Source organism: Theobroma cacao, chromosome 9 (genome assembly GCF_053813885.1).
Source record: "Theobroma cacao isolate CCN51 chromosome 9, ASM5381388v1, whole genome shotgun sequence".
NCBI lineage: Eukaryota > Viridiplantae > Streptophyta > Magnoliopsida > Malvales > Malvaceae > Theobroma > Theobroma cacao.
In genome coordinates, this window is record NC_142647.1 from 6564693 (window position 1) to 6590805 (window position 26113).

The 26113-nt window shown below is 34.5% G+C and overlaps 4 protein-coding genes across 11 annotated transcripts; 1 reads left to right on the forward strand and 3 right to left on the reverse strand.

The window, feature by feature from the left end:
• Positions 1-1669: 1669 nt before the first annotated feature.
• On the reverse strand, positions 1670-8640 carry LOC18588703 (Plant Tudor-like RNA-binding protein). Of its 7 annotated transcripts, none has more exons than XR_001929556.2 (9): positions 8429-8638; positions 7294-7726; positions 6337-6942; positions 5411-5465; positions 5207-5303; positions 3842-3964; positions 3603-3737; positions 2391-2567; positions 1670-2226 (listed from the first exon to the last, which is right to left on the reverse strand). XR_001929556.2 is itself a non-coding variant. In XM_007013282.3 (4 exons), the coding sequence occupies exons 2-4, from the start codon at positions 7693-7695 to the stop codon at positions 6106-6108; spliced, it is 1146 nt and encodes a 381-aa protein (XP_007013344.2). In that variant the 5' UTR covers positions 7696-7726; positions 8429-8640; the 3' UTR covers positions 5789-6105. The 7 variants fall into 7 exon arrangements, 2 of the variants coding, with proteins under 2 accessions (XP_007013344.2, XP_017983430.1); XR_016028426.1 differs by having other exon boundaries at positions 1670-1887; positions 2002-2567; XR_001929557.2 differs by lacking the exon at positions 2391-2567.
• A 4251-nt stretch (positions 8641-12891) lies between these two features.
• LOC18588704 (uncharacterized) lies at positions 12892-15013 on the reverse strand. Its single transcript, XM_018128196.2, has 3 exons — positions 14689-15013; positions 14018-14288; positions 12892-13080 (listed from the first exon to the last, which is right to left on the reverse strand). The coding sequence occupies exons 1-3, from the start codon at positions 14791-14793 to the stop codon at positions 13064-13066; spliced, it is 393 nt and encodes a 130-aa protein (XP_017983685.2). The 5' UTR covers positions 14794-15013; the 3' UTR covers positions 12892-13063.
• Positions 15014-15158: 145 nt separating this feature from the next.
• PRMT10 (protein arginine methyltransferase 10) lies at positions 15159-20187 on the reverse strand. 2 transcript variants are annotated; one of them, XM_007013286.3, is made up of 8 exons: positions 19877-20187; positions 19173-19365; positions 18968-19073; positions 17892-18081; positions 17259-17444; positions 17087-17170; positions 16512-16735; positions 15159-15436 (listed from the first exon to the last, which is right to left on the reverse strand). In XM_007013286.3, the coding sequence occupies exons 1-7, from the start codon at positions 20063-20065 to the stop codon at positions 16559-16561; spliced, it is 1125 nt and encodes a 374-aa protein (XP_007013348.2). In that variant the 5' UTR covers positions 20066-20187; the 3' UTR covers positions 15159-15436; positions 16512-16558. The 2 variants fall into 2 exon arrangements, with proteins under 2 accessions (XP_007013348.2, XP_007013347.2); XM_007013285.3 differs by having other exon boundaries at positions 15159-15724.
• A 3459-nt stretch (positions 20188-23646) lies between these two features.
• On the forward strand, positions 23647-25476 carry LOC18588706 (Protein kinase superfamily protein). Its single transcript, XM_018126753.2, has one exon. The coding sequence runs from the start codon at positions 23834-23836 to the stop codon at positions 25178-25180; it is 1347 nt and encodes a 448-aa protein (XP_017982242.2). The 5' UTR covers positions 23647-23833; the 3' UTR covers positions 25181-25476.
• The last annotated feature ends 637 nt before the right edge of the window (positions 25477-26113 follow it).

Genomic DNA, 26113 nt, shown 5'->3' on the forward strand with positions numbered 1-26113 from the left:
AGAATAATTTGTAAAATATTCTAATTTTGATACTATTTAACTGAAAATTAACGAAGTTGAAAATATAGTGACAAAATTTAATAGAATTGAAATACAGTGCATTCAATATTAAACCATAGTATACTGTTTGTTCTATTATTATGAATTGTCTTTTCATATGTGTAGACAAATAAAATTACTTGGATTTGAACCTAGGAAGGATATGGTGGCAGCCTCTTGGATCCCCAAGTGGCGGGTTACCACAAGAACAAACATTACTACTACTATCATTTTTCATGTAAGGTTTGGGTTTTTTTTTTTTTTTTAATTTTCTTTTTGGCGTGACACATGACAACAACGTAGAATTCAAAATAAATGTAATAAAAGTTACGAAATGATGGGTACACTTAAATATCTACAAGCAGCAGTGTCATATGATGGCCACATTTAAGATTTGGGACCAACGTGACTGTCCAATATTATTTTTCCCCCATACTTTGATACGAATAGAGGAAGTGACAATTGTCACCATTATTTTTGGTGTTGCTTCAATATTTGCTCATTTCTATATCATGAAAGCAGCAGCTGATGGCACTTACCAACCCCCCCCATACATGCAAATTGCAAATGCTCCTTTTTTTCATATACCCCAAATTTTCAATGTCCACATTAGTATTTTCAACAAAAAAATTTCAACACTAAAGAGCACAGAGGAATAATGATCTGTCTTTACCTTTGTTATTATTGTCTTTAATACCTTCTTATAAGGTTAATTTTTTTTTTCTTTTGTAAATTTAGCCTAGAAACAATTTGGAAAGTGGTTGCCTCATGGAAACTCTGAAAGATATAAGAACAAAAAGAGATGAGAAGAAAAGAAAAAAGGAGGGGGGCAATCTAGGAAAGGGCCCAAGGGGAGGGCTAGAGAAATTGGTGTCTCCCTTTCAGAAGAGGGGGCATGATCACATGGTGAAGAGATGCAAATGAGACAATGGCAGAGGATTTGGTGGAGCCCCATAAATGCACAACTCCTTTGTAGCCTTCCTTTCCTCCACCTTGCTATCCATCATCAACCCCTTGTTCTGAAACAGTCTTAACCCCCCACCCTCCCCCAAAAACAAAAAACACTCAAATCAATCTTCTTCTAAATAATAAAACAAAAGCTTTTGATTGATAGTTCACACTGTCTCTATTTATAATTTGCTGTATATACTGACCGAAGGAATGACACCTCGGAATTTTGCTGCTCGTTTCTGTGACACACCCACCTGTGCCATTGCCCCCCTCTTTTCTTTAATGCTTCCTCAACCATTTTTTATTTAGACCAAAATCAGATTTTCCTTTAATATAACACATCGAAAAACAAAGGCCAAAGATTCTAGAAAGACCTTGTCCTGTTTTCTATGTCACGTTGCCGACTCACCAGCAACAGTAATGATATATCACAACTTTTACCATATGGGAAAAATAATATCATATTTACTTTGTTTCTATAGCTGATCTGGTGAATCAGATAAGTAGTTCAATAGTTTTTTTCATCTACAAATATTAGTTTGTGTGTGTTTTTACTGTACATTTTGCAACTTAAAGCACTTGATTTCTTTAAACTCATTGAAGAAGATAAACAACTACCAAGGCAAGATCCAATACTTTTAAGGCATGTGAGCTTACTGTAGAGAAAGAGATGAAAAGATAAGCCTGGAATGCCAGATTTGCTTTAGTGGAGTGGAGTCGATGCACCAAAGATTTTTGTTCTTGGGTAGGGCTTGGGAGGTAATACAAAACTTTGGTTTCTAACTCAAGCAGATTGTTTATCACTAGGCTGCTGATAATCTGTTGCCCTGGCTGGCTGCTGCTTCTCTTTCCACAATTAACCACTCGGTTCCTAACTTCCCAGCTGATCATATTTGACTGAATAAACAGTAAACATCAATGTTAGAATTGTGGGGTGTTGGTGTTGACTGCTTTTGCTCTGGAAGTTGGGGCGTGGCTGTCAAGGACAGACTGAGTTTTGAACATATTTACCAGCCGGCAGCTATTACCCTTAAACTCCAGACTTGGTTTTTCAATCAACTTTGTGGGCAAGTTTGCCTTCAGGTCCATCAAGTCTTCAATTCTGTCCCATGTTGCAGACAAGCCTGTCCATGTATCAGGTTCACTAAAATAATCAAAGCCCAAGCAGGTTTTTTGGCAAAAGCACCCCATCGGAAAGAGTGAATGAAGCAGCCTTCAGTTCCACCTGTTACAAAACTGAACCACAGCACAGGAACAATGATACCAATAACAATATTAATGATAGCATTATCGAATCTCAAAACTGGCCACAAATTAGCAGAAAGATTCATATATATCATTTGCCAACAACATGATTGACTGCTGAACTAACTTTACAATGTTTTGGAATTGTTATAAACCTGTTTGGGACCCCACGTTGTTCCTACAAGAACAAGATCGGGCATATAATCAAGTAGGACCGGAGTACCCCAAGAAAGGCTCCTGCCCCTCCAAGAGTAAAGGGTTCTGACAATGAGAAATTGCTTGGGGACAACATCCACAGGCTATATGGTGGATTTTAGCACCACTGCACCAGGCTACAGATATAATTTCAGCAAAAACATCAGAAGCCATAAAAACACCAAAATTTAAATTTTAAGTGCAGTCCACACACACACAACTAGAGAGAGATTGTCTGAATAGGATCCAGCAGAGCAAGTTAAAATAAGGATAAAATATTGAGTTTGACATGTGGATAGTGCAAGAACCTACCGGACAAGTATGACATATTGACAACTTATTATCGCCTACCATTTTATGTGATTATACTTTTGAACTCCTTAAAACTCGTTGCACAGATGTTGTCACGAATACAAAGCAAAAAACGGTTTCTAGTTTTAGAAATAAATCAAATAAATTGATTTTTTTTTTCACTTTTTGGCTTTTGGGTAGTCATCAGAGTTTGGATACTAGCATGTAGACGGATCTGCCATGACAAACAGAAATTGCTTTTCAATGCAATGCATGAGAAGAGCAGCAAATAGTGCAACAGTAGGACACCAAAATTTCTACCATCAAAATACCAATGAGAAAATGAGTATATAAATGTAAATAAAGTTCAATCTTCAATTCGTCCTAGTTCCTTGGGAAAACATGCAAAGAGATCATTATTCCACAGGGAGGAGACCTATTTATGTCTTGAGTCAAATTTTATAAACTATATCATAGAGGGCATAAGTACTGAAAACACAGATAGATGATCAGGCATTAGATTCCAAATCATGCATCTCTAAGCATTCAATATTTTGGAATTACCCATCGCCCATCTCAAGCATAACACTTCATGGCTCAGTATAGCATCTAATGCATAAGATCACAACAGAAGAAAATGCCTCATCTATTGTGAAAGCAGGTACTTTACAAGTTAGCTCTTGTGTAATCAAACATTTCAAGACATCCAAGTACAATTAAGCAACAAAATGCACACTGTTTGCAACTAGCAAACAATTTATTGTTCATGCCACAGTACAAGTTGAATTCACTAGTCACTACATTGTTGCCAAAAAAATGACATTAGATAAAGTCACACTCCAAAGAGGGATCATCCTTATGCTACTTCTAGTTATCAGTACCTGTAATAATCTTTCCCAAAGTTTGCCAATTGCATTTGACTCTGACATAAGCCTCTTTGTTAGATTTGTTTGCACCCAAAATGGACCAAATCTAAAGCAAGAACAAGAATTTGCTGACTGACGCAACCAGATCACCTGGAAAGAAAAAGGGAAAAGAAAAACCGCATGCTGAAGAACTAAATCTAGAGTAAAAGAAAAAAGGAAAAGAGAGAGAAGAGGGAGAGGGAGAGCAAAGAGACCCATGCGCATCTCTTGCAGAGTGGTCATTACAGCAGAGCAGCACAATAGGGATCGAACCATCCTCAAGAAGGGGACATGAAATTCTGAGAGCAGACAATGATAAAGCTCCATGTTCATCAGCCCTAGAAGCAAAAATTAAGTTTAAAAGCATCATACTTTTGTTGCCTGCCACGTTCAGAAATAATTGAAGTTTCCTTAAAGAGAACTGATTACTGATGGAAGAAGATAATTCGTAGTCACCAGAAAGAATGTTCCAAATATGTTTTAATAAAGGAAAAAGGAGAAAAAGAACAAATGTGCCAGAGCTCTAAAGGCACTCCTACGCAAGAAATACTAATTCAAATCACCGCTGTTAACTGTAATTAGGTTAATTAGTGCAAGATAACAACATCACTATATGAAACATGACTTAAGATGAGAAACTCCTAAACAATTTCCAATATCTCTTAGGAAGCAATAGCCCCTGGGAAATACTGGCTATCATGTCATGTTCAATTTCCTTGTGCATGTAGACCAGCAGATAGCACATAACAGGTTATAACAGATAACGTGCTTATTTGAGTTGTGAAGCAAATAACACTAGAGTGTGGAGCTGTGGCTTACCAGAAAATCTAGGGCTAGTTGTCTATGTTTCTTAAGTAATGAAGTTTTATTCTATCCAAAAAAAAAAAAAAAAGATAACAGCTTATATGTTACCATTTCCTACTACTACCAACCAATTAGTGGTACAGAGCTGCTACTTTCCCATGTAGAGGATAGATGGCAGCACCTAAACGACCAAAACAAATTTCATTTGTGCTAGACAAAGAATTCATCTAATTGGATAAAACGAGCAACAGAATCTTAAAGATTGAATCCAGAGAATCAAAAGCCAACTCAGGACTACCAGACTTGGACAGGAAGCAAAAGAAACCACAGAAGAGGCAGTGAGAAATTAGGATCAACTCCTAGACATTACTAACAAGGTCAATCCAATTGCCAACTAGACAAAAACTGCACTTCAGGTGCACCTCCCTAACTTAGCTAATAACAGTTTTAATTTTATTTTACAACGATCCAAGTGGCATGAATAAAGACATGCCATGTGAGGATGGTTTATGCAATATTTTCTCAAATTCATGATAACATGTCTGTTGCATTTCCATCTTATGCTCGTGCTTGGCAAGATCATCAACCAAGCCTGCTCAAAATCTCAGTCCATCCATTATGAACAAGAGAAAAAATCAAATTATGAACTGCACAAATGGAATACATGAAAAGTAAGATTTCAGCATGATTACTTTGCAAGAAACAAAGTGAAACACACATGGGCCAGCAGAGGATGTCATACAAGGATAATCTTACATAAAGGTCCAAAAGAAAACCTTTTGGAATATCCACATATCAGGTCATCCCATGGCAGCCACAAGATTCTGGTCTTTTATCCTTCAGCAACACAGATATCTAAGGCTCACAGGAGACCTGAAATAGAAGAATCCAGCAAGCCACAAACTAAAGAAATTAGTGCCACGTAATAACTTCCCCTACAAACTGCCCCACTGTGGAAAAGCAAGAGAAAGGTGGCAAACCCCAAATCATCTTTGGACATTTGGAAGGAAGGTGCCTAAGCCTCCTTCTTCAACCCTGGAAAATACAGGGGAAGCATCAATAATGTCCTCAAATGAAAATGCTTATGCTGAAACACAGAGTATTATACCCTGAAAACATTCACATTAAATAGAAGGCTAGGAACATCTTTCTCTAATACTAAACAAATTTCAAGAAAAGCATACATAAACGCTTAGTCAGAAACAACAAGAGGGCTTTTGTCACAGGATAACATTTTTAATAACTAAAGAATTCAAATGTCTCCAGAAGATTACTCATTCATCCATTGTACATCAAACAGATGCAAGAAATATATACAAGAGAATGGTCAGAAAAATGCTTTCTTGATATCTGCCCAATTGTTGGCAAATTCCTGATGTGCTATTTCTCAAATATTTGTTTAGCTAAAATAAATGTACAATATGAGGGAGAAAAGAAGAGATAGAGGAACTGATACACAATGCTTAGCTCAGAAACATATAAAGCTTTTCAGTTTTTGTTGTGTTACATTCATTTCAAAATATATCACTATATGCTGTAAACCTAGATGAGGAAAATTGATAGCATATTTCATCAAGCTTCATACAATTGAGGGAGCTGCAGGGGTAATGATTTATCCAAATCTATTTCTAAGGGGAAAAAATAAAGAGGTAAAAGAAACCACAGACACTCCTGGTTATCTAATTGGAATGCCACTATCAGCAGAAATTAAGTTTCTTAGCTCCATCAAATGTTCATCATTAGATATATGAAGTGAAAGACGAAGATTTGTCACTAATGCTTCTTGTTCCCAACTTAAAGGCCCTGATGCATGCAAGGCCTCCATGGTGCAACGGTAGGCATGTAACTCTATCCTATGGATCTCAGCAGCGAGTTCCTCTTTCGTAGGAAGGAGACAATTTCCTACCTCATCTCCCCTTGGACAAAAAGATTCAGCATCACTACATTGACCATCAACATCTTCAATAGGACCTGCAGAAACACGATGAGGCAACTTATATAGATTGTTACTACTCACGCTACAACTACCAACAGAGCATGTAACACGCTCAGTGTCATTGGTTTCTAAGTGTTCTGCAATATAACATCCGACAGCACCATTTGGTTTTCTCCTCTCCGCATCCACTTCAGACAACCCAGTTCTGTTGTCAATAGAAGCATGTATGTATTTTTCACCCAGCATATCTCTTGGGAAAGCAACAGCATCATCCTGTTCATGAATGGATGGATTTGCAGCAACCAGTCGGTACAATCTTCCATCTTTCTCAACTGCTCTAAACTTCTGTCTAGCTCCAGCAAAAGCTTCTGTTTGAGAGTAGCATCCTATCTTTAGAGTTTTTGAGGAAGCAATAACGGATACCTGGTAATTAACCTTTTTGTTAACAGGACCACATTCACCTTTCAGATGTCGATTTGTCATTCTAGTTGTATTCTGAAATTGGGAGCTAGAATTTTGATTGTATCTAAGAGTATAATTTTCACCATATTTCCCATCTTCACAACTGCCAGAACCCTGCATGTAGACACAATATAAATGAACATCTTCATTTATGGAACCAAAAACAAGAATATGACATCAGGTTTTGCCTGAACTTATTAGAAATACCGAATGGTACTTAGATCACAATCTCATAGAAAGAAGGCTTACTGTCAAAATGAAGGATGTCTCATTCAGATGATTAAATAAAAATATTGAAGCTAACCTCAACTTATAACAAAACTGAAAATGGATATGGTAATGATTGATATCAAAATAAATCAACTCGAGTAAACTGTTTAACTATTAAACAATGAATGCTGGAAAAGCTTTGAAAATTTTAAAAATTTCTAATGCATGAGGAACACAGATTGAGGTAGGAAGTACCTTTCCAATCACAACCCATTCATCATCTTGCCATGATTGTCTCACACGGATGTCAAATCTACTGACCTTGAATTCCAGAGATGATCCCAGCAACCTAACCAAAATGTACTTTTTCTCTAAAACCCCTAAAACTGTTGCCATCTTCCAGGAAAAATTGTCAAAAACCTCTACAACATCACCAGGAACCCAATTATCCGGAACTACCAAAGCAGGAGGACAAGGTCTGATAGCCTTCCTAGATACCCTCTCCACAATCATCTTGTCAGTGGCACCCGAATAGCCTTGATACCTAACTGTATAGCTGTGGCCATTGCCACTGATTATCTCAGCACACTGCCAGGAGCCTGATGGCACCTCTTTTTTGCTCAAGACTTCCACTTTGGTCCCTTTCTTGAATCTCATGATCCCTATTACATAAATTCCAATGCACAAACTGCAAAAGACATTGAAAAATTGAGATGATTAATTAATCAAACAATCTCAAACAAAAAACTATAATAAAAGTCAACAAACACTGGATAAAACATACAATTAGAATATACTAGCATACTCTAGAAAGAAATAACAAGGGAAAAGTTTTTTCTTTTTTTAAAGGCAGTTTCTGCAAAGTGTGCATAAGAGAAAAGCAAAAAAAAAAATTGGAATTAGGATTACAGAAAATAAAGAAAAAAAAAGATTAGGACATGTAATAGAAAGATCTTTTCTAATGAGAAGAATAAAGAAAATCTAATGCAAGCGTTATTCATTCTTGGAAATTAATTTAAAGTAAACAAACAAAACAACACGGTCAGGAGCAGGCTCTGTTTGGTTCCTAAGAAAATGCAGCAAAAAAGAAAAGCAATCAAAATTTCAGGGCAAAAAAATAATTCGAGTGATCTACTAAGTTCAAACTTTTTCTATTTTAAAAATCAAAATTAAAAATAAATTTAAAAAATCATAAAAAAATTAATCGTCTTCGTTTATGTATCCACCGTTTTCTCAGTAGCCAAACAGAAGAAAAATAACAACAATCACAAAAAAAAAAAAAAAAGAGTTGTAAAGCGAAAATTTTAAACTTGTTCGTAACCTAAATAATCAGAATTACATTCAAATAAAATACTTAGAATTATCGAATTGAGGAAGAGATTTAACTAACCTTTGATGGAGGATTCAAGAGAAAAACAAAAGAAGATTTGTTTCTCGGTGCTTTTCAGAATTTAATTTGTTGTTATTGTTGTTATAGATTTTTTTCTTTTTTTGATTGGGAAAATTAATATTTATATATACGGCGTTTTTTATAAAAAAAAGAAAAAAAAGAAAAGCGAATAAGGGAAAATTGGGTACAAATAAACAACTAAACAAAGAATAATATGGTAAGCTTTCTATGCCAAGTCGCCAACTGCCCAAGAATAGCTTGTTGAGGTGGGATTAACTGTTTCCATCTTATTGTGCGCATTCCGCACTCTCTTTTTTCCCCTTTTTTTTTTTCCTTTTATAACATTGTAATTAATTTTAAATAAATATTGTAATTAATTTGATATTTTAAGTTTAAAAGTTCCGAATTCATATTTGTAAAAATGAACAGAATAAAATTTATAAAATAAAAAATTGATATTATTACTTTTAACAAGGATTAAAGGTGATAAATATTTATTAAGGTTAAATAGAAGAATAATAATGTCTTAATATTTTGACTAAAATCTGTTAAAATTAATTGAGATCTTAATGCGATATTAATAACAGATCACGATAATTTTTTTGAAGTAATTTCTTTTTGACATGAGCATGCTCTTTTCCATCATCACTCTTTAAGGCTTTGAGTTGTTTGGTTTTTTTTGGAGTCTTAACTCTCACGTTGTGGGTTCCCTTGTTCTCCTTAAACACCCAGGATTTAACTCAACCGACTAATTTGTTTCTGAGTTTTGATTGGTTATTCACATAGAAAGGATTTTTATTATTATTATTTTTATTGGGTACAATAAAAGGGCTTATTTGAGCGGTCACTTTCTGTGCCTGTGTGTTTGCCTTTTCTTTTTTTTTTTTTTTTCTAATATAAAACGTAACGAATTCTATTCTTTGAAGGGAGTTTAGGTATGGCACAAGCCAACTAATTGCGTGAATTGCAATATTGAAATTAGTTAATCAAAGAATGAAAACATTTTGGAGAAAGCTGGTAGGGGGAATAGAGAAGTATTATTTTTAATTTTAAAAAATGTTTGATTATAAAATTTTATTTTTGTTATGTATGACAAACGGTGAAATAATTAAAGACGTAATTAGTCATCTAAATTCTTAATCTTGGCATATTAAAAACTATATAAGTTAAAGGCTTGAATTTACTGATTATGATCTCCATGTTACGTTTTGTGGGAAATATATTGTAATGGAACTTAATAAAAACTGTAAGCCTCTTAAAATAATCATTGTTTAAATTTTTGGGGAAAAAAATATCTTGGGGCAAAATGGCCAAAAGAAAAGGAGGGATAAAACAAATTGATTCCTGCAAGGGGAAATTAAACTGAAATTTGATACATCCAAGACTTTTGTCCCTAAAGGGCACTTCAACAGGAAACTTGAATTGCAACGGGAAGGTTTTCGATTTGAATCTTGAGAAAGTTGGGATAACATTTATGGGAAGGAAAACACTTCCTTTTTTTATATAATTCAAAGTTTATATAAAAATTATTTTTTTTAAAAAAAATATATATATATGGAAAGTAAATTAATATACTAGATGAATCTTTAAATTATTACAAATAAATCTTTATGTTTATAAAAATATGTGGATGATACATTTGACTTTATTATCAATTGATATTTTTTGTATTCAAGATAGATGACGTGATTTTTTTTAACATGGCAAAATTGATTGAAATAATCATATCTGGAGAAAAAAACATTCCACCATATCATAAAAGCTACATCAGTAATCACATATGCAGGAAATGTAATTTGGTCAACATATGTTAAGATGATGTGATACAATGATATCCATTTATGAATATAATAACCTATTCAAATACAAATAAAAAAAAAACTTATATTGGTATAAAAAAAGATTATCTAACAAAAAATGAAAAAGTATAGGAATATATTTAATAATTTAGTAAAAAAGAAAACAAAATAAAATTCCTCATTCTACTCAACATCTTATCTCTCAGACTTATTAATAAATCGTCATTTGAAGAAACAAGATTCTAAAAACCATGATACAAAATTGCACATTATTGTTTAAATGTGGCCATTTTCTGTAAGCTATTTCCTGGCAAAGAGTTGATTTGCTCAGAACTCAAAAGAACCAATGGTCAAGCCGTCAACAGATTTCCTCACACAACTACAAAAAGATTTCAATTTTCTATAGCTAGCAGCCTCTGCAAACTACTACATTGCTGATTTTCTTTTTTTGACTAATGACTATAGACTTTTGAACTTGTCAACACACTTTTTTATGACACATCATCAATGGGCTATAATATCTGTCTAACAAAAATTTTTTGGGTACAAATACTTAATTTATTTGGGATTATTTGGAATCAATCCTATATTTGTTTTTATGAATTTTATTTTCGGAGTGAACAAACAATTTGTTAGGCCACATTTCTAGCAAAGGAGGTTTTGGAATAACGGTACAAGATTAATGAATTTAAGGGTGGATGCTAGGTGGGATCAATTTTATTCTTTAAGTAAGTCAATCATGTATCAATTGATGAATAAAATGCTTGGGTGCATATTATTATTATTGTTCTCTTGTCTATTTTTCTAGTATTTGGAAAAATACAATAAAATCATATACGATAAAAATTCAAAATTAAAGATGACAAAATATATGTATATATCAAAGGGATAATTAAGAATATTCATTAAAAAAATTTGTGAGAGAACAAAGTCACCTTATAAAACACCATTAATATCAATATTATCAGTATTATTTCTCTTTTCACTTCTTAATAAGAAATGGTGCACAAAACTCTCTCCCTACTCCTCCTCCTTACCTCTGTTTCCCTTTCCGTCAAGGCTCTCAAGCATGATTCATATATCTCATTCGATTCCAATCCTCCCCAAAAGGGCATAGCAATGGACAGTGTGCAATATTAATTCCTATGGCTTTTCCAACTGAAAGAAATGTTGATCTTTAGGGCACCTCTCCTCCATGATGTTAGCAGCAACAAAATTAAAGAGTAAAGATGCTTTTGGGGAATGATAATTGCGGATTGCCAAAGCATCAAGGAACTGTTGTTTTCGGCTGCTACCACTTACATCACTTTCAAATTTTCAATTCAATTAAAAAGCCTTCAATGCATTATGTCTCCATAGCATTCAATTCTGCAGTTAACGTTCCTACCCATTCTATTTTCAGGTTTTTACCTTCTCTTCTATACAGGCATTGATTGAAATATTCCAGTAAAAAACAAAAAAAGATTGTTGATTATCAAATAAATTATTCTCCAAGCAAAACCAAATGTGGACATCAAGGGTTACAAGTTAGAACAAAAATGTTCTAATAGACGAGTTCCTGCCCAGGGTTTAGACTTGTAGCCGGTTTTCCAAGAAAAATGATATAAGTCTTTAGAAAGCAACACTTTCATTATACATAAAAAAAAAAAAAAGAAAACCGTGACATAAAATAAAAGCATCAATTTTGTACCCAAAGACACACTTTCTTGGCAGCAGCAGAGATAAAGACAAATTAGGAAAGGGCATGATCAATTCATTATTTAATCAATTAATACCAGTAGCTATGAGAAAAAAAATGGCGATTGCCAGCTGTTTTTTGCGTGACATGAATGATTTGCTTGGACAGAAGAATTTTATTGCAGATAGCAATAGCGTGCATGAAATAAGGGGTAAAACACGTTTTTTTCAGTTGTTGCACCTCATAACAATCCTGTTCCTGTCCACCTCCTTATTTTTGCTTGCTTTTTTAGCCCACGGAATCACCAAAGCCTCTCTCTCTCTCTTTGTTGGCTACTATTTTGTAGTTTAAAAACTCTTGATAATTCTTTATTTAAAGCGTGGTATACCAATAAAACAAACTTTACGTTGCCCATTACAAGAAAAACTTCAACCGGCTGCTTGTTGGTGGCTTTTTTGGGATTGGCCTACCCTGCTCAAGTTGCAATACTTCTCTCCTATTGTAAAAATAATAATAATAAAAGCTAGAGAGAGTTGCAATTTAGCAAACACTACTATTGAATAAATTATTTTTTTTGTTTAGTACTATGAGAAATTAGATGCAATATTCAGAAAACCTACGGGGTGGTCCATGATAGCCTTTATCAAAAGGAATCTGATATCTTCAACTTCAAACTAGATCAATGGCAATAAATGATTATTGTCCTTTGAATATAGTTTTGGTTAAACTATTTTGGACTACATGTTAATTTAATTTTATCTTAAACTTACGGTATTTTACCCTTTCATGATTTTAATAAAATGTGATTATTCAAAAACATAATTATCAAGTATAAAATTATGTTAAGTAAGAAAAATACAAAACTCAGTTTATTTAATTAATATTTATACATACAGTTAAATTTTAGTGATTATTAAAAATATATATTTATTCATATAATCATATCTGGAAACCTATTTGAATTTAAAAAACTGTTCGTGATGATAACCATCAGGAACTTCATTGGTTAATATAAATGGAATCATTACGGAGATGATTTGATTGGACGATAGAACGGTCATGCTTTCACCGCATATACATCAACCAATTAAAAAGGTTCAGCCATAGATACGGATGTAAGAACCAATTCCAACTCACAAGATTAGCCTTCCGATATGCTTAAAGATCATCTTGACCTAAAAGAAGCAAACGACTTAAATTAGTACATTGAATTAGATATGCAAAAGAAAAGAAAAATCAAAGATCTTGTCTGGGGGTAGAATAATTGAAAAGGGGATTTGATGGAACATTTTATGGGCCCAAAGATGGACGACGGGATATCTCTTACAATATTCTCAAACACCAAAAAGCATCCCTTATTTTATTCTTGCTTTCCTTGGATAAATATAGGCAGGAAATTGACATCATCAAAGTTGATTCGATTTCTATAAATTAAATTATCTTCTCAAAATTGATTCGATTTTTATAAATTAAATTCTCTCTTTTTATTTGATTAGACTTTCGAAAATTTTTTACTCTTATTATTTTATGAGTTTGTGAGTATTTTTTATCTCTTTTATTCAAATTCTTTCTAAAGGTCTGCAGCTTTATGTTATAAAGAAGAGAAATTCGAATTCATACACTTTAACTTTAATTAGAGAGATTATGTATTAATCTAGGAGACCAAATACTTAGATATTATATATTTTTTAATTAAATCAAATTAAAAATAATTATTCAATAAAACAACATGGGCTATGTAAGTATTAACCTAGGCTCTGCCCAAAAATGGGCTTCAGTTTGTAGGCCTGAGGCAGTCTCCTGGCCTATAGGCAGGTCGATTGCAAACTCTCAACCAATTACATAATAAGATCATTAAGTAACGTACAGTCTAAACCGTCAACGGCAAAGACAGACGAAAACGAGTCACATGGAATGTCAAAATAAAGGTACCATCATTTTGCATAGTTCCATGAAAAATTAAAAAACCAATGGGCTTGTTGATAAATGATGAACAAGTTACAGTTTACAATACATGGCCAAAATTTCCAAAGAGCAAGAAAAAGGCGAGAAAAATAATTACCCAACGGCATTGAAATATGAAGCATCGATGGGGCTTTCGTCATCTTTTACCTGCAGGACGAGAGAAAAGCCATAGAGTCAAAGCACATAGAATTAACACGACCGGGATAAGGTGAACGGCCTTCTCTCCCGTTGACTTGTGATGATGGAAAGCAGTTTCTTTTTTGGTCGTTTCGGTGATGTAGTCATCGTACTTTGGCAAATCATCCGATGCCGCAGCAGCTTTGAGGAGCGGAGATGCCATGGCAGCCTGGGACAAGTTCACGAAGAACTCGTCGGAGAGTCCTGCATTGCTTGATGATGCTGACCTGTGCATTCTTGACTGTTGAGAAGATGAAAACAAGAGAACCCGGGAATAGTAAGGTTGAATTCAAGAAGCAAGGATCTTTATATATAGCAAGTGGTGGTTTGTTCAAAACCTTAATTTAAGGAAAGAAACATAAAAAGCATTTGCTTCAAGATGTTGTTAAAGAGAAAGTTAAGCGCTTTGGCTTCCGAGCTTCAGGAGCTGATAATTGATAGATGTTGCGAGTGTTTTTTCTTTTGCGTTTTTTCTCAACGGCTCCAGGATTCTGCTTAGCTTAAAAGCAGCTTGAAATGCAATTAAAGGCGCATGCATGTGGATGTGACAGAGAAACGTTTAATGCAAGAGATTAGTTTATGGCTTTAATTAGCCCTTTTATGGGAAAGTCTATGCATGGAGACTTCGAGCACAAGCTTACCTCGAAAGAATCATAAGACCCTAATTGAATATTCACATAAACCAGAGGATTTGCTTGGTCAGCACGCACTCGTGAGCAGTAGTCAGTAATCAACGTCCTCAGCATCAGGCTTTGCCAATCTGCTTCTGTTATTGGGTCAGTTACCCAACCCAATGGTGAACATAGTAGTAATTACAGAACAGATATGCAAATGCTACTAGTTGTTGAGTCACTAGCAGCCAATTAAAAACCAAATACGGATATATAGAAATCCCCCATCCAAGAATTGATGAACGCAGGACCTGCCAACATTGAAGGCATTTCTCTTGGCAATTTAGAAGCCAGAGGCTGCCATGTTTGAAGTCGTCTATAGCCAATAGTATCTACTACCTCCAGTGGTAATATCCTTAGCGCAACCACTTCTTAACGCTATCCCTTGATCTTGGTTCCTAGGTTTAACAAATTTTCGGATAATTTAGGTTTTGGCCTGATTAAGACATCATAACTTGTCCCTCGCACATTTTCACAAAAAGAATCATGTTCCGCTTTTACAATTAATACTATTCAATTTGAGAAAGTACAATATCACTACTCAGCGGCCGGGGTATTGTGCAGTGAGCTCCCTTCCTTTAGTAAATGTACTGATGATCAGAGCTGGAAGCTTCCTGTTAAATGACCTTAGGCTCTATTTTGGACCTCAAACCATCCAGAGAAAGAAAAAACTGAATGACCCAATGATGCAGCAACAAGAATATATTCCTTTGGAATCCTGTATAATAGATTTAGTTGAGAAATTTCAGCTGTCAATTGCAATTCCGTACGTTTCTGCTGCACATATTGTAGACATGCATCCCCAAAAAAGAAGTTTAAAGATTACGAATGAGAAAGGACACTCTAAAATTTGATACACGGCTTAAAAATGCAACAGGGCTACTCAATAAAATACTCCAAGCGGCTAAAAGATACATCAAAGTGCTAGTGATATGTATTGATGGGGATTCTGAGAACCATATAATCAGCACCAAACATACCAGTGCCATGCCCTCACATGCAGACACTGAAAAAACATAGGCCAATAAAAATTATGGTGAGAGGTGTACCTGCTTCATTCTGTTATAATTAACAGGGAAAACAGTAAAATGAGGGGACATATACAAAGTAATTTCCATGTTCATACATACAAGCAAATCAAATTGTGCACCAAAAAGAAAGAGACAACCATGAATAATTTTGCCAGCTACGACAAAGTTGAGAAACTTCTAGAATAAACCCCAATGGTATAATGGAAATTGGAAAATCTAAAACCATAGAATATGCATTAATTTAAATATTTTGGCATTTACAATTTCATATGGTCAGGAATTCACAGAATAGAGTTCTAATCAGGGTCTACAGCAGTGGAGTGTTGGTTGTATTACTATGAGCAATTAATCACATAATTTGTTTTCTTCTACTTCATTACTTTTACTTCTAGTGAAGCAACTAGACAAACTTTGGAGCCACAAAAAGTCCACTTTTTGTTTCTGCTTTAAAAAGACCATAGAGGATCTGAGTCCTTTCCATAGTTTGCCTCAATAATTTGACAAGTTCAACACATTGAGTAGCTTTCTAATAAATATGTATCTAGAAAGGCTAGAAGGGCAAATAACTCATCACAAAAGATCTTCCATGCATAAGAGCATGTTGTTATTATATGACAGGAAGAACCAAATAGGGATAACTGGCAAGAACAGAAGCCCGCATAACTCATGCTTACAATTAGAAAAGTAAGAGGAATGTGATGGTAGCCTGATATGGTAATAACCAAGTTCATAATTCTAGTATCATCAAGCTGAGAGATATACCTTAAAAAAGCATTGAAATCTGCAAAATAGGAAATCCATCGCCTTCATCACTCTACGTAGAACTTCTTCTTAATTGGAGGAAGTATTAGGCCAGAAGGTTGGCTGATCTTAACATCAAAGTCAACCTCCATTAATCTATGGTTTTCCTTAGAACGGTTCATTGAGAAAGAAACATTGAGATTGCTCCCTTCATCAACATGAGTAGGAGGATGCAAGAGAAAAACCTGTCCAATAGTAAAAGTGACAAAAAACTCATCAAGACACTGAAGAAGCACAGACACATGAATACACAACAAATCAAATTTCCAAAAACATCAACATATGAAACATAGGCAGACCAAAGCCTCCTAAAACGAACAAACACTTACTCCCAATGCATGGGTAAAATCAATTGATCTCTCATTAAGCAAAACTAGCATGAAATTAGGACAGAAGGGCAAGTAATAAGTTGGTCCATCAAGGCTTCCTTGAATTGAAATTCCATTTCACTATTTTAAAACTGTTCTTGTATGTTTAGTAACCGTATATTATAGTTGAAATGCGTGTGCGTGTGTGTTTGTTTTAGCAATTCAGACCTGTTGTCCCCAATGGGTGCCATTATTTGTACTCGGTGCAGTTGTCAACTCAATTTCTTGCTGAGCTGGATCCTCCCTTCTTCCCTGTCGCACAAAGCAAGAACAAGAGTTATCTATGTACACATAGTGCCTCTTCATTTTGAACAATATGGAATGCTGAGGCTTAACTTACTCGGAAATGGACATCAAACCATCCACCAAATCCACAGAAGCGAGTATGCTCCATGCTGATGGCAGATGAAAAAGTTGATCTGACTTGAAGGATGTCATTTACAGTAGCAGTTAAACAATCAATCTCCTTAATAACAGCAGCTGTCCCAATAACTTGATGTGGATGAAGGTTGCTCCATAATGATGTCTATACAAATTAATAGATTTTTTTATAGAAAATGATAGGACAGAGAACTAAACCAAACATTATTCAAAGGACAAATAGGGGCCAAAATTGCAAACAAGTGAACATCCTTCTTAGTTCTTTAACATAATAGCAGCGACAAAGTGTCCCGCAATAGCCTTGAGTAGCTAGATTAAAAGGGATTAAGTACATAATACATCTGATAAATGGGTCCATTTGACTAACCCTCACCTAGAGACATCAACTTGGTGCTTCAATGCCTAAGATTGGGAGGTCTTTTCTTTTTTGGTTTTTCTCTCTTCTTCTCCTTGTTCATTTTTAAGAAAAAGGCGCTAGTTTACCAACATTAATTTTTAAGCAGCCTGTGAAAGTAAGATATTGTCTTGCCAATAAACTGAAAAAAAAAACAATAATCAAGGGAATCCAGAAATCACAAAATTTTAAAATCACCTGCAGGTAATATTTCTCCTGCTCTTCTGAGAAAGGTTTTGTTAAAACACTCATCTCAACACCATAGTAATTCTTCGTATCTTCTATAAACCCATACCAATCATCCATTGCTCCTTCATAATCATTTTTCTTTTGATCCACCAATCCAGATCGGATAGGTGCCACCCACATGCGTGCATGGCTAGGATACCTGAAAAATGAAAATTTGTTTGTCAGATATTGAGTTTGCACAAAAAATGTTAAGAATGCTAAGGTGATTAACAAATATTACAAGCAGCTCAAGAAAAACATTGATATTATGACAGGGAAAATCAGTAAAATACAGGTATCTCAGCAAACATGCAAAGGTTAGAGTCCAATTAAAGTGCTTCACATCTACATCTTATTTATTCATATATATATTTTTATTGACAAGATACCCTCCCACCCCCTAACGTTTACTATTTAGCCAAGGCCTATTTGTGCATGCATTTTCAGTTGGTTCAAGCTGACATCTCTCACTCTTTACTTTGACGATAACCCACCTTTCCACAAGATAGAAGGCCTAAGGTTTATCCCACCACCCCAACCACTGAGTTGGTAGCCAGCTCCTTGCAGTTAACAGTGCCTCAAATAAGACCACATTACTCATTCTTTGACCTTTTTTTGTCCTTCCAAGAATCTCAGCCTATACTCTCAAATGCATGGAAAGTACAAACTTAAGCTTTACATCAACAATACACCCTTCAATAAGAAAAATAAACAAAATAAGGGCATGCACATACTCATGCATATTACAACTATCCAGTAAAAGAATCCAGTCACTGAAGCTTTTTGGTGAAGTATTATTAAAGTGATGCAGGATTAACCCAGTTAACCAAACAGTTTTTGGTGGCAGAGTGAACTGAATTGTATATAGTAGCAGTTGCTTAAGAAATAGACCACATGTCATATAGCAACAAAGATTAAAGAAAAGTGAAGCTCTTAAAAATAAACAAAAATGTCAAATTAATAACACATGAGACATCCAAAAAAATTTACAAAAAAAAATAATAATAAGATAGGTGAAGCAAACCTCTAAACAATTGATTACTTACATGACTCCAGTTGATTTAAGCCAGTGATCACGAGCAAATATCACTGAGTCAAACATAGACTCACGCAGTAGAAAGTAACCCATCCACTCAGAGATAATCACATCAACTGTCCATTAACCAAAATCTAAGATTAGAGTAAAAAAATCTCAAACCCTCAGTAAATCAATCTGGATGTAAGTAACAAGCATAATCCAAAGATGCCAACCTTTCTCTGGCAAGACGACCTCCTCCATAGAGCCCTCGATTACTTCAACAATGTCTTGAAGATTGTTTGCTTTAACAAGGGTCCGGGCATACTCTGACATTTTAGTTGCTTCAACAGCATAGACCTTCCTTGCACCAGCCTGGGCAGACCAGATTGCAAGAATGCCACTTCCTGTTCCTACATCCAACACAGTCTTCACCAGGACTCACCAAATTAGTTTTCTATCACTATTTAACATAGTTACAAAAAGAAAAACCCCAAATAATATAATTAATAAGAAAACTAAGCACCCCTGTCTCAAAGTCTTCATTTTCATTGCTTTTCAAGTCTAAAGTTCTTAAGTTATCTCAGCTCCACATATACTGAGACAAACATGATAATATCAAATGTATCTGCGTCAAAATTTTAACTTTCATAGCTTCCTCAAGTCTTATCTCCACTAACGTAACAAAGCTTGAAATGTAAGCAAAAAGAGTAAATTTTAGGCCTTTCAGACAAAAAACGGCAACACCAATTGCAACCCCTTTCTTTATAAGTTGCACCAACTCACAAAAACAAATAACTTACTAAATTAATACGAAAAAAGGTTTTTTTTTTTTCATATTCGGGCTCAAGTTCTAAGCTTTAAGCCAAAAAAATCCTTCTCCTATGCTGTAAATAGCATTTAAACAAAAGGGTAATGAATAAAAAGAAAAAGAGGTTACCTTTCCTTGGAAATGATGCTTGTTCTGAAATATAGCATTGTAATAAGCGTCCATGCGGACTCGATCACAGAGCATCTCTTTCTGGTGGTAAAGAAATGCATATGTGCAGAAGTAATTTGCAAAATCAACTCCTTTATCCACCGCCCCATTGCCGCTGCTGCCGCCGACTCCATTTGCACGGCTCCCCATCTCCCTTTCTTTCGCTAATCACTGTAAGCTTAAGCTGACTAACACGGCGGGGAGAGAGTAAGAGAGAGAGAGAGCAGAGACTGTTCTTTTTAGGGCAACGTAGCCAAAAGCCGGAGGGGGCTTTTGACCTTTTTAGGTCGAAACAATTCCACAAATAATAATAATAGGATTGCCATGTCATCTGCTTTAACTCTCAAAGTGCCAAAAGCGGGGTCCATTGGGATTTCCTCCTCTAGCTCTCTAATGACCGTTGGATTGATGCGTTTTCTTATGATTGGCATGAGTTTTTTCGTTGGATTCTGATTTAGGTATATGAATCAATGGTTTTTCAAAAATGTGGGTCGAAGTCAGAGGTTAATCCTATTTTATTTTAGTTCTTACTTACAAAGCTTGTCAAGATTCACTGCACCCCACTGTTGGCTAGTGGATTCATAGCCAGTTCTTGTTGTTGTTAGCTTTTTGTAGTACAAGGAATTAATGCAAGTAAATGTAACATAAGGGTTGGATAATAATAAGGATTTAAGATTGCAAACATTCTAGACTCAATCTTTGTTTTGAAATTTTTATAAAATTGAGTAAGAACTATAATGCGGTACAAAAATCTTCATTGGAGTTGGTTTTTGAGGAAATCTCCATTAATTTGTTGACTAAAAAAAAAAGGTCAAACATTTCAACACCCTTTGGACAGTTCCACCAGGGAAAAAATGTAAGATTCTATGGCATGATCTCCTTAATTTGTAGTTCCATCGCTGGATCCTGTGTGTTTCTCGGAAGCCTCTTTCGCGTGGACCAGTACACCTTGTTAACAAATCCATGTTTGCGGCATACTTAATGTGAAACTCGGGGCTTTGAGAAGAGCAAAAGTTGTCTAATTCAAAACGTTCTCCAATTTCCTCTGCTTCCACTGACGCTGGAAATTTCGGTGGCAAGTAGAGACCAACTGCTTCTATGGGATAGTTGAATGTCAAACTATAGCAGCTTCCCAGACTTCCAGTCAGTTGCTTGTTTAGAAATGAGTATTGTGGCACGAGTCTTTATTACAACACGAGTCTCACGAGTTGTTCTTTACAAATTGTTAACTTTCTGATCGATAGGATAGAAAAGACTGCTAAAAACTTGGAGGGTCGTCTGGTCAATGGATGTGGATTACATTCTCTGCACTTTCCTAGTCTCTGAAGCATCTGTTAAGATCCCTTCTTATATTCGTAAGCCAAAGGCACTTCCTACCCTTTTCATTTAACAATTATATTACCATCATGGTGGAACTAGAGCAGGGAGGGTCAAATAGAAAGAGATACTAAATATTTAAAGAGGATTTTATATATAATTCAATTATTATTCATTTAAAAAATTAAATAAAATTTAAAAAATATTATACATATAAAAAATACACATTAATAGTAATAATAGTGTTATTTATATATATAACGAAACTATAAAAAGGATCTTTCTCATTCTTTGAGTGGAAGAGAAAATAATTTTTTAAATTCAAATAAATTACCTTTTACTTTGTATGTTTTAATTTTTTTCTTATTTTCTATTTACCTCTTAAAGTGTTAATTAACATATTGGATTATTGAGTTGAACTATTAAGATATAATATGTTATAATAAGTTATTAAGTTAAACTGTTAAGACATAATATATTATGATAAGCTTAAATTTATATTAAAATTTAACGGATTTGAATTAGTAGACTCACTTTTATTTTTTAAAAAATTTGATAAGCTTAACATATTAGTTTAGAATTTATTTGTTAGGTTTAATTAGCAATATGCTAACCATAATGACTGTAATTTTATTAAATAGTTTGAAGAATAAAACTAATTATTAAATAAAAAATTATTTTGAGAGCCATTAAAAAGATATATAATAAATAAAATTATATTGAAAGAAATATAATTATTTTATTTTATCAATTTATATATATATATATATTCTTATTACTCAAAGTTTGCAACATACATGATAAAATATATTTGTTATTCTGAATAAAAAATGATATATGGATGAAATTCTAAACAACAGTGTAACACTGTAACTTATATTTGAGAATTATATAATAATTTATTTATTTTTAAAAATTAAAATCATAGAAAATAAAATCTATATATAAGAAAAAAAAGAATATGACAAGTAAAAGATAGAATCCACATATGACATAATAAAAAAGAAAAAAAATATGATTGATGGTTTGTAAAAATTTATGAAAGAAAATTTATAGAGATTTAGAAAATATGAAAAATTAGAATAAAAATAAAAAAATGTAAATTAAAAGAAAAAATAAAAAAATCTTTAAAATTGAGTCAAGTATATGAAATTATTTTATTATTCTTTATTTGTATTAATTATTAAATAAAATTTATTTAAAAAATTTTAAAAAAATTATATAATAGGTAAAGTTTTTTAAAATTTTGGGGTAAGGAGGCTCCTCCCCTGTTGACCATGTTTAACTTTGGTGTCATTTTGCCATGATACCTTAACATTTGGGAGCTTTATAAACAGCCTGCAGCAATTCTGTGTGATGACACAGAGCATTGTATTGAGAAAGTTCTATTTGTTTGTTACTATATGGTAGTTTTAGGACCTTTTTGGGCCCTTCTCATTTTTCTAAACAGAAAAAACCCCACTTTTAACTGTGAATTAACATGAATTAGTTAATTATATATATCAAAAATCATGAGTTTTTTCCAACCTCAGGTGAATGGCCTGTTCCTCATCATGTCATAGATCTATGACCCTCCACCAGCACCGGCCTCATTCACTTCCATTTGTATATGAAATTTTATGAACTGGGGACTTGGTCTTGCTTTCACCAGGCCAGAAGTAATCTCATTCTTCTGATTTTCCACTCTCAAGCATTATTTAAAATTAAGTTGTAGATTCGATGCTATAGTCTTACGAAGGTGAAAACAACCTAGGTTTCGATTATTTCTATATTAATCTATATGTTGTCTTGACTTAGTTTCCTGTATCAAGAGTTATTGAATGGTTCAAATTTACAGGGAGTTAATGACTTTGTCATGTGTTCTGAATAAATTCCTACTCCAATGAAAACAATACACTATAGCAGAAGTGAAATGTAGAAAGAGAATCCTCCAAGTGCAGCTTTATTATTTCTTATCCTTTCCCTTTGTTTATTTTTTGTTTTTGTTTTTGTTCATTGTTTGAGCTTTTGTTATTATGGAGGGAACTAGGAGAGAAATTTTTGCCTTCCAGTTAGATAGAGTTGGTAAGTGGCTATAGCAGAAGAACCAGAGTCAAAAGCAGTATCAGCTGCTGCTTAATTTGACAAAGCCAAAAGATGATTATCCAAAAAAGAAGAGTAAACAGGGATTAAAATGTTCTTAATTACTGTATTTAATGGTGAAAGGACTGCATGTAAATAAAATACAAAAAGTGACAAATGACTTGGTCATCAGACAAAACTTGCATCAGCAGCATGAACCAAACCTTTGACCATTTAAAATCTTAAAAGTCAACAACACCCCTAACATTAAAGGGACAAAATAAAAGGAAAATTAGGTGAACTTCGTGGTTGTTTCTTTTGATGCAGATATAAAATAATCACAGCCCCATGATTCAACATTTGGCTAATCTAAGGATAGAAAACAGTTTTTAATCTTTGGAATTAAATATTTAAATGAATGCTACTTCCTCTCAGGGAAGTTAACAATGGTTTCTCTTCTCCACATAAGGAACCAACGAAAGCCAAAAGATCGAGAATGTTTTGCATCCCCGCTTACTGGAAAACAATGATGAAGCTCTAATGGAGGACAAGAAAGCAAATATACTAGCTGTTACAATTATCATCAGCCTCATCATTTTTATCATCGTTGCTCGCGTATCATTGAAACTTTCCAGAGCTTTCTTCCTCATTGCGGGGGCAGATATTGCAGTAATCCTTGCAGTATTTGTGTGTCTTGTAATTAGAAGGCGCTATCATCGCAGAAGGAAATTGTTAGAGAAGCAACTGGTATCAGAAGGTCGAGAGCTTCGAATAGAGTATAGTTTTCTCAGAAAGGTAGCTGGTGTTCCAATAAAGTTTAGGCACAAAGAGCTTGAGGATGCAACAGATAATTTCCGAGCGCTGCTGGGCCAAGGTGCTTCTGCTTCAGTATTCAAAGGCATCCTAAGTGATGGCACCTCTGTTGCTGTGAAGCGAATTGAAGGTGAGGAGCATGGGGAGAAGGAATTTAAGTCTGAAGTTGCTGCAATTGCAAGTGTGCAACATGTGAATCTTGTGCGCCTTATGGGGTATAGCCGTCTTCCTGGAGGGCCTAGATTCCTTGTTTATGAATTCATCCCAAATGGTTCATTGGATTGTTGGATCTTCTCCAGAAGGGAAACCAGAAGTCGTCCTGGAGGTTGCTTGTCATGGGACTTAAGGTACAGAGTTGCCATTGATGTGGCTAAGGCACTCTCTTACCTACATCATGATTGTCGGTCAAGGATACTACACCTTGATGTCAAGCCAGAAAATATACTTCTTGATGAGAATTTTAGAGCAATTGTGGCAGATTTTGGTCTTTCAAAGTTGATCGGAAAAGATGAGAGCAGGGTCATTACAACAATCAGGGGGACCAGAGGTTACTTGGCCCCGGAATGGCTCTTGGAGCGTGGAGTTTCAGAGAAGTCTGATATCTATAGCTATGGAATGGTTCTTCTGGAGATGATTGGAGGCCGAAGAAATGTTAGCGTGATTGAAAATGGAACTGATAGGTCTCAAAGGAAATGGCAGTACTTTCCTAAAATTGTGAGGGACAAACTAAGAGAAGGAAACCTAATGGAAGCTGTTGATCAGAGGCTAGTTGAAGCAGGAGGTATAGATGAGAGGCAAGTAAAAAGAATGGTTTATGTAGCTTTGTGGTGCATACAAGAGCAGGCGAAACTAAGGCCTAGCATGGCACAAGTGGTTGAGATGCTTGAAGGGCGTGTGCCAGTAGATGAACCCCCAGAAACACAAATGCTTGTCGTCGATTTGCTATCCATAGATGAAGAGGATTCTTCTTGTCATGACAGGCCAAGAATTGGTGTCATGGGATCACACGTGGACTGCAACCTTCCTAGCTCATCTTCGTCCTCATTTGCAATGTCTGTGCTATCTGGACGGTAACTCCCTCTAATTAGTACCATAGTTTGATTCAGCTAGAGATTCACCTTTTTTGTTTTTGGCAAATAGTTCCACCTATAAGAGAAATCTGTAAAAAAAAAAAAAAAGATTTTTGAAGAGATCAACAGTATTAGATCTTCTTTTCCTTCCTCCTTTCTCACCATAGCTAATCTTCAGCAAAATGCTGAATGTGTAACAAGGTTTTACTCGATTTCTCAGTCATGATCCTCCTGGATGATGGCTCTATAGTGTTATATACATGTGATTTATTCTTTCTAATGATTTCATATCTTTGTCTCTGTAGCAATTCCAGAACAAAAACAGAAAAGAATACTACTAATGTTTGATCTAACATAACATTCAACCCTGTGTCTACAAGGAGAAGATGGCGGCGGAAAAATGGAGTCATTGCGACTGGCCCTGGCCGCCCTTGGGGAACTTTTCCCTTGCATTTGGTTCTTAAATACCCTTTGTTTGCAGAACGTTGAATGTTGACCTGAAACTGCAGATAATGTTGAAATAGTATGTTTACTTGGTCAAGTTGCTCGAGCTAAAGAATCAATAAGATTATCACTGAGGAAGATAACATTAGAAAACAAGTATTCAACCCACTTAGTTTCTTTCCTGCCCTTTCATGAGTTTATAAGAGACCAACGCGAAGTTTGCATTACTGGTTAAACAAAGAATTGGATATCTCTAGTATTTCTTATTTTCTTTTTGCCAATAATTCATATTATATTCATAAAAAATAAGAAAAAATTATTAACTGTAATGATATATGTCACTTCTATAACTATTAGAGTTTTTTTTTCTTTAATTTGAGTGCATTATGTGTACTAGTACCTTATACATATAATATAAAATAAATATGTGATTGAGTTAATATTCAAATAATAGTTTTATTAGATCATTTTTATTTTGCGTTTAATAAATTTG